Source organism: Corapipo altera, unplaced genomic scaffold, assembly GCF_003945725.1.
Source record: "Corapipo altera isolate COAL_440 unplaced genomic scaffold, ASM394572v1 68, whole genome shotgun sequence".
NCBI lineage: Eukaryota > Metazoa > Chordata > Aves > Passeriformes > Pipridae > Corapipo > Corapipo altera.
Window position 1 is genome coordinate 145,884 of NW_020884919.1, and position 13,675 is coordinate 159,558.

Genomic DNA, 13,675 nt, shown 5'->3' on the forward strand with positions numbered 1-13,675 from the left:
CCCACACCGTGAGCTCTGCCCGGCTGTGCTGCCCGGACACCCCACACCGTGAGCTCTGCCCAGCTGTGCTGCCCGGACACCCCACACACGTGTTGAGGTGGCATTACCTCTGAATACAGCACTGAACACGGTTCCAGTCTATCCATCCATATTTTCCAAGATAGCAAAAAACGAGAGGGTGCAGAAGAGAACCACAAAACTGATCTGAAGACTGAAGGTGATGCCAGGCAGCAAGAGTGTTAAAATATTTAGTTCCTCAAAGAGATAGCACAGAAGGCAGCTTATGAGAAAGACAACAAGGTACTGGTATTTTACCGTGGGGCACCCATGGTAACCACAAAGAGCTGTACAGACGTAGCCATCAAAGGGCATTACCTGTGACTGGGGATGTCACATGCAGATAACCATATCACATCAGTGGGGTTGGCATTAAAGAGCCAGGTGTTTTTAAGTATTAACACACAGGTTTAGCAGTGGTGGTTTCCATAGCATCGTTATAAGCACAACAGTCAATAATATCAGCACACTCATCTGATGTGTTTGTCTCTCTCACCTCAAGTGTCAGATACTCCAGCTCTTCCCTACACAGAGGCCAAAGCCCTCAGCTTCGCTACATGCAATCTCTACAATATAATTTCACATGATTAAATACAAAAATGAATCCTCCTTACACCCAAAAAGGAAATGTAGAGACAATCCAAAATACATTTATAAATAACAGTAAGGGTTTGCCATGCAAACTGTGATTTTCATATGTAATTCATAATGAAAAACTAAATCTGAATTTAACTGCAAAATAATTATTACAGTGCCAGAGTATTCTAGAACATTTTCTACCCTATGGGAGCATTTCACACAGTGTCTTCCAATGCGTCTATAAGGGGCACAAAAGAGAATCATGTGTATGTTCAGAAAAAAGTGGCAGGCTGACACACAGGCAGCACAGTCTCTGGAGAACATTGGCCATGACTGCCTTGTTTGGTGTCAGAGCAGAAGAACTGGAGACAAAGCTCTCAGGGTGACAACAGCTGGGCCATTAGTGATCTTACATTTCTTTCACTGCCCCTTTCAGCAGCTGTGCAGCTGAAGGCTGGTCCCAAAACAAGGGGAGGGTGCTGTGTGCATCTCAGCCAGCAGCACACAGTGTCTTTCCTCCGATGGACAACCCTCTTAATCACATTCCCTTCCCTCCATTTTGCCAGTGTGATGAGGCTTGTATCTGGAAAGAAAGGAATTTTCTCTCTCCCAGAGGAAATGTCTTAGTTCTGGCAGCCTTTTATGATTTTGTATGTCTCTGAAATCTGAGACAAGAAACTGAGCTGATTTCTATTGTGGGATCTATTCCTCAGGTCCAGTGCTGGCTCTCTCTTCCTCTAGATGCGAACCCAGAAGTTTTGAAATAGTATTTATAGTCAATTGGATTTAGGTCCTGCTGTTTCACAGGAAAGCTGAGAATCAAAGTATTTTTAACTAGGGCTTGATTTTAGTGCTTCTCTATTTCTCTTAGTAGAGCAATGCTTTCGATACCAGCAAATAAAGGTTTTTGCTCTCATCAGTAGCTTCCTTTTGGGAAGAAGGTAAGGCCACAGCTGTTGTTCTACTTTGTCTGCCCTCTGCTCCTTCCACTCATTTGTTCACATGATTTATCCATTCCTAGCCACTGAAATTCTTCAGTTCTTCCTCCTTTCCTCTCACAAAGGTTATGGCTGTGCTCAGCCACACACTTACCATGCAAGCTTCTAGTAGCCTTTTTTTTTTTTTTTAAACAGGAATCAGACCACACAAATATAATGGCAGCAGTGTTCACTGTAATGCTGGGGGATGGAGAAATTAGAAATCAGACTGCTCCCTTTTTCGGCTCAGCTTCAGTGTTGTTTACGTTAGTTCAGGTCTCTCATGTTAAGCTACTATTCCAATTCTTGGGTTTGGAGGGCTCCTTCAAAGAAGGTAATTTTGTAAATTTTAGAGGCTTCCTTTCAATGCAGCTGCTTTTATCCTATCAGATTCATTCTCATGCAACATGAGAATTTTCTAGCAAATTATTAATTTACTGGTTTTTAAGGTAGTAGAATCAAGACCACCTTATATTCAAGAGCTTTGTGACCATCAGATTTGCAGTGTCTAAGAAAGTCTAAGTTCTGACACAGGTTTTCGGTCTGTTAAACTACATTCATAATGTCTCTCCAGGCTGCAGTTCCCTGACGCCTCAGCCTGTGACACCCCCAGCAGTGTGCACACAGGGATTCAGCTCAGCCTGTTTCCTCTACAGAGCTGGTCACAGCTCTACAGGGCAAGAGTGAAGCTAAAGACTTTCAGTCACCACCTACATCACTCCATGCACCAGCTGAGGTCTGGCAGTTGCTGTTCACAGCTCATTGTGTGCAGAGCCTCAGTCACTGCAGCGATGCCACATAAGAACTCCGTGTGCTTGCAATGCTGTGTCTCCTACCATACCTGTCTGTAAACAGCTCCCACAGGTGTAGATGCTACTTTGTAGAAGTGTTAATAGGATAAATAGTAAAAAATAATAATCAGTGACATCAACTAGACTATTCCAAATGCTACTACGTTACAGTTGCTTCCATTAATCTGTGCTTCCCCATGCTCTTTTCTGTCTACTGTTTTCCTGCTCCATTTCAGTTGTTCTTCCTGATACTCTGCTTCCATGCTGTCTACCTATTCCCAACTCCTTCCATTATGTATTTTTAAAGAAAATGGCCTGAAAGGGTCCTGGATGTCGGGTCTGTTTTGCACCAGCAGCTCAGAGACCCCAACATTCACAGAGACTGCTTCCCTGTGTGCTGCTGGGGGACACTCCTGGAGGCACAGGGAGGTAGGATGGCAAATGAGCCCAGTCACCATAGGAACTGCTGTTATAAAGTGAAGGGGGGAGGGACTCACTCTGCAAATATATACTTACACCTGAATGATTTTCTGTTCAAGTATTACTTTTTAGCCAGAATCCACACAGCTTCATCACACAAAATCAGATGCTGCTTACAAAACAAAGGAAAAGGGAAGCAGTATGTCCTACTTCATGAGAAAACCCGGACTGACAATGAACACAGAAGGCTAAAGCAATTTTAAGTCAGAGGTAAAGTATTGCAAGAGCAGATAGATCTAAGTTGCCCAGCAAGTTTTCTATTTCATCAGCAGATAAGCATTACTTCCTTGTTTAACTTTGGCATTATTTTTTGGAGGCCGTGTGGGAAATTGTGTCTTTTCTGTTGCTCCAGAGCATCAGAGAAAGAGATGGGGAATAAACTGTCTGGGATAGACAAGAAATGTTATTCAGTCTGTGCAGGTGAAATGATCCATGACCAGATGTACAGGCACTGCTCAAGAGACAGCCAACTGCATCCTACAGCAGGAGGGACAAACCTGGGACACATCCCTTCAAACGTGGAGTTATGCCAGTAGTCCACAGTCACAGGAATGGAGTGAGAGGAAGCTGTAGGAGAAGCTAAACAGTGTATTGCACCTCCCAATAATGCTGGTAGGTAATTTAGATTCTACATGACACCAAAAGCAGCTCCTGTACTTCCAGAACAAGCAGAATTCGGATTTCAGCCTTGCTTCTACAGGTAATCTGCAGCATGGGCACATCTCTGAACTCCTAAGGAGACAGTGACATTTGAAATATTGATAAGGACTACTGATCAGGAAATTCCTATTCATCCTACATCCTGTTTCACTTTCAGCCACAGGGAATCTTTTAAGGAACATAACAGACAGTACATAAAAAGTTACTCTTGGTTACAGGACACAACAACAAGTAACACAATTTAGTGAAAAATGTAGGGTGGGAATTTTCATGCACTTCATGTAGCTCCTGCTTGAAATCCAAGAAACCACAGGACATCCAGCAGATCAAAATACACCTCCTTGGCAGAAAACAGCTGTTATTTCTGAGGGCAGCTCAGCTGGCAGAGCTGGAATGAGCTGTAGGCATACAGCAACCTCTTGTGGCAAATCCAGCACACACAGAGTAATGAACAACCTTTGAAACTGCTTAAGCTACTCTTGATACAAGTCAAACCTCTATAAAATTGCGTTAGCAAATGACTGGAGAGTTGGAGTCTGTTCCGTGGAGGCTCAGCAATACTCAGACTTCAGAGCTGTAATAGTCCTTCTGTTTGATTCAAGATGAATTAAACATCGGTAGCCTGTTATAAATGAAGTGCCAGACTGAAATTTCTGTTAATAAAATTCTCTAGAAGCTTTTCATTAAAGTAGAGCAAGCGTGGCACAATGGCCAGAAGTAGAATCTGTGGCCAGGTATGACCAGAAGAATAAACATACTGTTATGTTGAATCATTGTTCTCTGCATGGTTTTGCTGAATAAAACTATGACTGGTTTCAGTAGGGACATCAAAGTGCCTTTAATGTTTGCAGGAGCTGAGCAAGACTGAGAACAGTTAAGAGTACAGGCCTGGCTCAACAGTGTGTTCTGCAGAGTGCTGGCAGAGCAGTAGCCCTTCAGCTGACGGGGGGAGGACAAGAAAGTGTCAGACAGAGCTATAGGCCTGAAGAGGGAAAAAAAGGCATCCCAGTATGTGCACAGGATCCAGGACACCTACCTCTTCAAAAGGATGTAACTCACTAGCTGTGCAAAAGCATGAAGTGTACGTTCCTCCAACCACCTGAGCAGCTGCACATGCCTGTCCTGGGCAGGCTGAGGAGGGGAGAGCAGTGAGAAGGTGCTGGAAGGGAACAGGAAGAATGGCAGTATGTGGGAAAAGGGTCATCAACAACAGTGAGGCTTTCCAAACAAAGAGGTGCTTTCCTGGGAACCTGGTGTGGGAGTTGTGCACCACAGAAACAATTACAATACGAGTATTGTAGATGACACTTATTAGACCAATGAACTATTTTATTTTTTTTTACATTGTAGAAATATACTCCTCTACTGCTGGACCTAAGGGTGAGCTCAGGAAATGACTGAGCTTATGTATGCACCACTCACCAGAACTCTGGGGGCTTGTGTGCCAGGCAGGAGTTACTGTGCTTGAAATGATTTGCAAATCTGTGCATACCACTTGGAGAGGAACAGGCTGAACAAGTACATCCTGAAAAGGATAGAGGCTTTAAACAGCAGCTAATATTTGTTTATTAAAATTAAGTCTTGTGCTATAGCTGTCTTTCATATTGCAACTCCCCAGACTTGCCATGTGTAATTTCTTTGCCATTTCATCTGCTGCAGCTTCACACAAGAGTCAGAAATCACATCCTCTCAGTTCTGGCCTCAGTCTGTGGACTGAGCAGCTCCTGCCAGACCAGTGACAAGGTGCACAGTCCCAAATTCCCAAGCAGCTCTGTCAAGCACCACCTAACCTGGGAGTAGCAAGTGCTTAAGGGCAGAGACTCTTCCTTGCCCCGGAGGAAACTCCTCCCTGCAGAGAAGTCCAACAGGACATCTGTGTCTCGGGTCATCAAACAGCACATGTGACATTACCAACCTGACCAAGACACTGAACCAACCAACACGCACTGAATGTGTTTCCACTGCTTTCCTTGTCACTTGGCTTCACTCATTCCCATCTCTGTAAGGTGTTTTGAGGGCTACACATAAAAACAACTGCATATTAACCAACACCGTGCCCTCCAACACGGTGACATGAAGATTAGCAGCAGAAATACTTCCCTGAAAGCCTGTCCTTCTCGTGGAATGCCTCCATCGTTGGGAACATCCTTGAGAAGCCTGAAAACAGGCTTCCTGCAGGGGCTTGATTCTTCCAGCAAACCTACCGGGTTTGTTCCTTATGTCCTGAACTTAGTGGCAATTCATATTTAAATAATGAAAACAAAGTATTAAGCTTGAACTAAATAAAACAAACTCCTTACAAGAGAAAGCACAACAGATTCATCACAGTACTGTCAATGATGGGGCAAACACAAACTGAAATGACACAGAATGGAAGGCACAAACAGGATGAAAAATGAAGTTGTCTATTATTTAGAAGTTCAAAATACAGTTTTAGTTCCTGCTTAGCTCTTGTTATTAATCATACTACCATAAGCAGGATACCTTAATAAAGAGGTAAATAAATCAGAGAAAATAATGCATCTGACAGTGCACCTGTCAAAATGCAACAGGTGAAGAAAAGAGTGCCTTTGTTGAAAAGTGCTCTTAATTACATAAAGTTCTTAATTATAAAATATATTTAAGAAGGTTCCTAATTATAAAATATATTCAAGCAGAACAGTTTAGTTTGTTGTCTATACAAATCTCTCAGAATCCCTCCAAAGACCAGTAAGTGCTACTGACACAAAAAGCAAGTACAAAACACTTCTTGTAATGACCCCACAGGGGCCAACACCACCTGACAGAGCAGGACATAGAACAGATCACTTGCCAGGATTTCCTGCTCCACAAGATCCATCCTACAGCACAAGAGAAGCTTGCACCTCTTTATATTTAGTAAACCCACGGTACTGAGTTTATCAAAACTAGACCTCCCAAATTCTTGTTAGGGCCTCTTTTTACCCCTGAAAGCTTTCCCCAGGCAGTACCTGGGAGATCCTTTCCCTCAAAGCTGCTTTGTGCCAGGCCGTTGGGCACTGCCACCCCTCCCTGCAGCAGCAGTGCCAGGACCTTTCAGCAGAGCTGTCCCATCCACAGCAGTGACTGTACAGCTGCCTGATTTATGCCACAAAGGGGATCTCCTACAGCTCCCTTCTGCACCAAGCACGTCATCCCTCCCTGAAGGTACTGCTTTGAACAGCTAAATAACATTCAACTTCATGGAAAGTAGTGGTCATAGAGGCCCTGAGAACCAGATCTCACAACTTTGCACTGGCTATTGGTTTTCTTCAGAAACAACAAGGACAAAGATTAGAATTGTGAAGATTTTACTAATATTCTTTCTGTAGGAAGCATGTATCAGCCATTGGTATGTTAGATGCACTGTGCTATTTTTGGCCTTGAAAGCATGAATAATCATTTGACACATGGACAGCTTTAACTCAGGCCCTGTTTGATCACTGACACTCACATTGATATTCCCTGCCACAGAGCCAGCCTGGGGAGTGGAAGTGTGCTACACAGGATACAGAAACACAGCTAGCTGCTTGCCATACCCCCTACCTAACTTCAGTATCCAGAAACTATGCTGCTACTGTTGTCCAGGATAACACCAACAGCCACGTGGAAAGGACACTATGAAAAGATGATCCATTGACAAATGACATTTTTTGAGTATCACTTTTCACATGAAGTGTGAGTTTTAGGGTACAATTTAGCTACTCTGGTTATGCATGGAGCTGAAGCGTACTCAGAACATGAGGGGGGGTGGGACAGAAAGAGTTGGGTTCTACTCCTGAGGGGAACGACCCAAGAAAAAAATTCAGACAGGCTCCAGAATGATCAGTGGATCTACTCGTGGGAAAGCCACACAGACTACTATGTCTAACAGAACAACAGAACCAAGAGCAAAAGATTGCAAATTTTCTGCTGCCAAAAGGTGGGATTGTACAATTCTACCCCAGTTAAACCCGTTTTTGTGGTATGCCTTTGGGATCACCATAATGCGGGACTAACATTTAAATTCAAAATAGATATCACTGAAACCAAAACAACTAGATTTGCCCCAATCAAAGAGGAAGAGAAAATTTGTATCCTCAAATTTTTGAAATTGGACCATATGTGATCAAAAATGCAGATCAGCAACAAGTGTTGTTCAATCCATCTTGGTTTCTTAAAGGGGTGGAATTAGTAATGCAGATTAATACTTCTGCACTGAAGCCCATGTGCTCACCATTCCCAAGTGCTCCCCGTGCAGGATGGTCAGCTTGGCTACATGGGCAAACCCTCACTCCTCCAAGAGGAACAAGAGAGGCAACTTGTTTTTCTCCAAATACTAATAAGTTTTGTCTTAACTGTAGCACTGTATATTCACACTCAGGAAATCATGAAAGAGTTGACTTACCTTATCATCCCTGTGATTCATTTCAGGAAGCACGTGATGGCTGCAAAGGGAGACTTACAATATGTATAAGAAGAATCATAAGTCTAAAAGTAGAAAATTGATGAATAGCAGGAGCAAAGTTCCAAATAACAAGATAAAGAACAAAGCAGTTAAGCAATGGAAGCAACAGCCACAGGAATGTAGAAAACAGAAAACTGATAGCCTAGGTCCTTGAAAGGGGGAAAACAAGATAACACTCTTCTTATCCCGGATATTATATATCCAAGTTGGCTGGTTCTGTGGTGAGAACTTGCCCCAGCCATTGACTTTGCTTGTTAAGTCATCATCACAGTAAAAGCCACACCCCTAGCTCAGCCCCCCTGTCCACCCAGCATGTGCCACCACTTCTTGGGACACTACACCTTGAAACTGAGACGGAGAAAGGGGACGCCAACAGCAACTTAAAGCACGGAGTGAAGGTCTGCTGCTGGCCTGAGAGTGTAACCATGGGTGTGCCCGGCTGTGTGTGCCCCTGGGCCAGCTCTGAGTTCTCAGCACACAGCAGGACACTATCCCCCTGTGGCCAGAGCAGGGCCCTCTCTACCATCCCTGCTGCCAGTGTGAGCAGGACATGGCTGGGGGGAACTGCCTGCACTGGGATTCACACTTGCTTTTCCCTGTTATTAAGCCTGACCCCCCAGGACCCCACTGCTACCAGTCCATGCTCAGACCCATCCCCCATTCTACCAACCCTAACTCCACACTCAAATCAAGGCCTTCTCTGCACCTTGGCTCCTCCCTGGTACCTGTCCTCCTATCCAAAGGGTTCAGCTCCAAGTCAGGTACTTCCTTCACTCATCTGCCCCAGCCCCAAACAGGTTCAAACAGACTGTTCCCCCTCAGTTCTTCCTGCTTGCTGGATCCCTGAAGAGGAGCTGGATTTCCCTACAGAAAGGAATGCAAACAAGAAATATTTCTTTCCACTGCATGGAAATCTTTCCTAGGACTTTCTGAATTACTTATCATGCAGTAAAAGCCTAAGGCATGCATTCAGCACGCCCTGTGCCTTTCAGTCATGACCTGCTTTCGTAGTATCATGTTCACTTCAGCTTTGCTATCATTAAATTCAAAAAAAACCCAAACAAAAAACAACAGGGCTGACAGTTTCCATGCTTTCAGTCCAAACTCAGTAAGTGAAGCTGTTAAGACTTTTTGGCATTGAGCAATTAGTACACACTAGAAACACCAGGTTAGACAGAAGCCATGATATTGCAATAAATCCTGAGTACATTTAGTAACTCTTCTAATGTTTTATTGTCAGTAACAGAAACATAGCAAGATACAAGGCATACAGCTTTTGAGCTTTTCACCACTAAGTGCTATATAAAACAGGAACTCACTTTTAAGTAAATGAATATTTTAACGAGTATCTTAACATTTCCGTGGCTGTTGAATAATGTAAATTCTTTTAGGCAGTATGAACTTCTCCAAGGTAGGCTGTGGCTTTTGGTGAGCCACTTGTAATGCTGCTGCATGAATTTTGTGGCTCATCTGTAACATTAAACGAGGGAGAAAAAGGTTGTGATAGAACAGTTTTTCAATTATTCTCTTCCTAAACTTCATCGTGTAGTTTAAAAACAGCAGTAAAACTTAAATCCACAAAATTTCAAGTGGTCAATACATAAAACTCATGGTGACTCGGTACATTTAGTTATATTTCTGTTTTCAAAGTGATATTAGTCTATCTTCAGGGATTTTTTATTTTTTTTTCCCCCTTTCTTAGAAGTTCATAAAATCAGCTGCCGAGACAAGGAAAACACAGCAAATAATCAATATTCCAGAGCTAACAGTGAGTTGATTCAAATTCTCATTTTCCCAGATTCAAAATCATCATCATTGCAGTATCTAATTATCACTTTCTAAACTACTGAGGAAGCTTCACGTATGAGATTCTGGAAACCAGCAGGAGAAGGAAATGGTAGCCAGAACAGAGGAGATGGGGACAAGGGGAAAAGAAACAGATCAGCTGAATCTGTTCTTCTCAAATAAGCCAAAAATCAAGATCTGCAGACTAAAGCTGTAAACACATCTGTTGATGAAAGGCTGGTGTTGAAATGATGCAACTCATGTTTTACTGAGCTCAGGGGATGAGAAACTCTTGGATACTTCAGAATCTGAGGACTGCAAGTGTCTAACAAGGAGCTGGTGACTGCCAGCTCTTCAGATTGCCACACAGATCAGAGCTGCCTGTGAAATGGGCTCTGGCAAAGCGCGGGTGTACGTCTGCACCACCAGCTGAAAGAGGGCAGCTCCTGCTTAGACATGGAGCACCCCAGCCTCACAACCACTGCAGAAACAGATTATTTCAGCAGCATTTCGTGGCAGATGACAAACCTGCAACTGCCAGATGACAGCAGCTTAAGGATAATTCACTTTTTGTGATGGTTAGCTCCACAGAGAACCCCTGACTTGTTCTTCCAGACTTACTTACTTTGCTCAGTGCTTCTGTTACCAAGACACCCATGTTCTGAGGTTTTGAAAAACTGACAACAGCACTGTAAAGCAGAAGAAAAAAGTATTTAGCATTTCCATCTCACAGAAACACTTTGTCACTTTGATTTTCAGACTTAATACAAAATATTTTGCAATAGAAATCCTTTACTCACATTAAAGATGATCTAATATCAAAAAAGGCATGCTTTTCAGGATTGAACATCACAAAATCTGTGTTACAGGCTGTTTTATTCAAAAATCTGTACATGAAATATCATCAAATATCTCAAAAAGGATTTTTTTTGTACACTGTGGAGTAGCTTCACAGAAGCTGAGCACTAATATCCTGAACTACAAAATCCAAGTTTGTAATTTTCTTGATTCCAACCCAGACCCATGAAAAAATTCACCCGCTGCTTTTAGGGAGTGTTTACTTTCACAGCAGCTATTTGTCAGGCAAGAACTTTTTCACAAGATTATCCCATTAACTTCTCCATATTGTAATGAAGACCACCATGTTACCAGTATTCCACAAATAAACAATCCGTGGATATGAAATAATTTAGCTGAACAACAGAAAGCACTTTGGATTGCACATTCTTCTGATGATATCATTATATCCACTGACACCTCTGTAGCTTAAAATGGAGTAGAGAAAAATCATCATGAAACCCAGATACTGTAAATGTGACTCTTGAAAAAGCAGAGACTGCTTTAGTTAAGTTAATGATTCTGTGGATCAGGCAAGACATTCCCTACTGACATTGCAATTCAGCAATCAACAGTTTACTACACTGACAAATACAAGTTATTCAAGATCTGTTTATGCCATCAGGTAACTACAACAAAGACAGCAGCAAAATTACACCCAGACAACTGGCAGAAAGTGAAAATAAAAAGCTGCTAATTCCAAAAAAAACCCACAATCAGTCAAAACTTCAGGAACACCACAAGTCATTCAAATTATACCCTCATATCCCTATATTAGTCAACTTAACTTTTTGTTAAGTGACATTTAAGAAAAGTGCATATATTTTAGAAAAATGTTCAGTCTGTGTTTGAAAAAGGTGTAAGAAAAATACTTGTTTTAATGATGACATCAACCCATCACTGCTACTTTATTCAAAAGTAGAACCATGCCTTCATTTTTGGTGCAAAACAGCTTGATTACCCTTATGAAGTAGCAAACAGAGAAAGCCAAATTACATTTCAGATTGAAATATGGGCTACAGCCCATTTATGTCCATACAGGACATAACAGACTCCCTGTTAGGGTGGGCAATGTAGGTTTAATTTCCTTCAGAATGTGGATAGCCTAAAATTCATTCTGATTGCACTGGAAACTGTTTGACCATTTCTTTATTAGGCATAGGTAGGCAACACTTTGTTTTAATTTCTCTTCCATAACACATGACAATAAAGATGAGACTCAGCCTTTGCCTTTCATTGCAAGGCACCGTCTTTGGGTTTTGAACTTGTTTTGTTGTTTTGTTTGTTTGTTTGTTTTTAAAGTTGATACTTAATTCAAAGTTGCCTTTTATCTATATTTTGCACAAGTTAATTTAAGAATTAAACTCCCCAAAACTAAGAGTTTTCTTTCTGTTCAAAGGCCATAACCTACGAACTTTAACTCTGGGGCAGAGGGGAGCAGGCTCTGCACTGCAGTACCTTGACTTTTCTTTTCCTGCAGGTTTAGTGTTTTTTTCAACAGGTCCGTTTTCTTGCTTTTTAGACACTCTCATACCTCCAGCTTTAACTGCAAGAAGAAAGTACAGTTTAAGCAAAGATATCTACAAAATGACATAGAGAACAAAAGAATACTTTTATCCCAGACAACTGTTAACCAGTAACTCCATGCTTTCACACAGGAGGAGCCACAGAGATCCAGCAAAGGCTCCAGAGTTCTGTGTCGTGGCAGACTTGAATCAACTTCCAGATACCATAATCAAGAAATCAGAGGGGTTTCAGTCACTGCTAACTATACTAAATCTTAACACCTCACTACGTTATATGCATTCTTCCCCAGAAACTGTTACATCTGAGATTTGTATTTTAAATATAAAAAAGAAAACCAAACCAATATCTAAACACTTCCAGGTTTTTGAACAATATCACTAACAGCAATAAAGATTTCATGATTAGTTCCAGGTATTCTAGAATAAGTAATGTAGATAAGAACCAGCTGCATACTACTTGTGTTCCAACATGTTTAATTATATTTTATTAAGATATCTGCCAATCACAAAATCAATTAGCACTAATTAAGCTACAGTCAACCTAACAATAACAATTTAAGTTCTGAGGCATGTGTGAAAATTCAATTCTGAACAAAGTTATCCAAAATATTGTCTTGAAAGAAACCCTTTCTCCCTCTTCAGGAGGATATTTTAAGTTCTGGGATGTACTACATAGCTGTTTTGTAATTTGTTTTTCAAAGCAATGGAAAGCTATGTCAAAGTTTTAATACGGAGTTCAATTTTTAGATATTCATAAGAGCCCTGTTAGCTGTGTAATCTAACAGTTAAGTGCCAAAATCTTTACTAATTTCCATATTTAGAACAACATGTATTTTTAAAGTAAAAAAAGAAAGTAAGGAGGAGCATCCCCCTTTATGCCCCCCTACCAAAAAAACCCCCAAACCCCAAAACGAAAAACAAAACCCCCACCACACAAAACCAAACCCAACACACCCAGACTAAATAAAGCCAACTGAAAACTGAGGCACTGAGCTCAGCTGAGTCCCTGTCAGAATAAAGGTGCCCACTTGAACCGCCCTGCTCACGACATGCATGGTTCAAATCACTGATCCTGCCACCCCACCCCTCTGCCAGAGCTGTCCCCACTGCAGTCACAGATACGCCTCACAAAGATTTACCTGCAGACTCGCAAGACAAGCTGCAGTTGCTGTGATGGAGACCCAGGCAGGCCGTGCTGCCCCGGGTCACTGACTGCAGTGCTGCAAAGGCCCTGTCAGGTACGGCCCAACCATCCCTGCCACACACACAGAATACAGGAAAGGGAGGCTGAGAAAACTACTTACAGCATAAATTCATGGAAAAGTATGCTTAAAACCCCCAAAGTGAACAAAAAACACTTTCAAGAAAACAAAACACATCTCAGGGGTACAGTGAGACGCACAAGCCAGGCCTGTGCTCTTCAGACAGTTAAGTGCTCCTAATACACCGGGGGAACCCCAGCTGGCTCAGTGTGTGTGGTGAGTGCCCCTCAGCTCTAAGGGCTGTCCCTGCAGCGACTGTCCCTCAGCTGGCTCAGTG

At 42.2% G+C, this 13,675-nt stretch overlaps 1 protein-coding gene across 1 annotated transcript in view; it reads right to left on the minus strand.

Moving 5' to 3' along the window:
• Positions 1-9,197: 9,197 nt before the first annotated feature.
• The window catches only part of PKP4 (plakophilin 4), a 57,026-nt gene continuing 52,548 nt past the window's right edge, over positions 9,198-13,675 (minus strand). Inside the window, exons 21-23 of the mRNA XM_027656217.1 lie at positions 12,069-12,156; positions 10,399-10,462; positions 9,198-9,458 (exon numbers count right to left, since the gene is read on the minus strand). Coding sequence (XP_027512018.1) covers positions 9,339-9,458; positions 10,399-10,462; positions 12,069-12,156 — 272 coding nt within the window. The 3' untranslated portion in view covers positions 9,198-9,338. The remainder of the gene's footprint in view (positions 9,459-10,398; positions 10,463-12,068; positions 12,157-13,675) is intronic.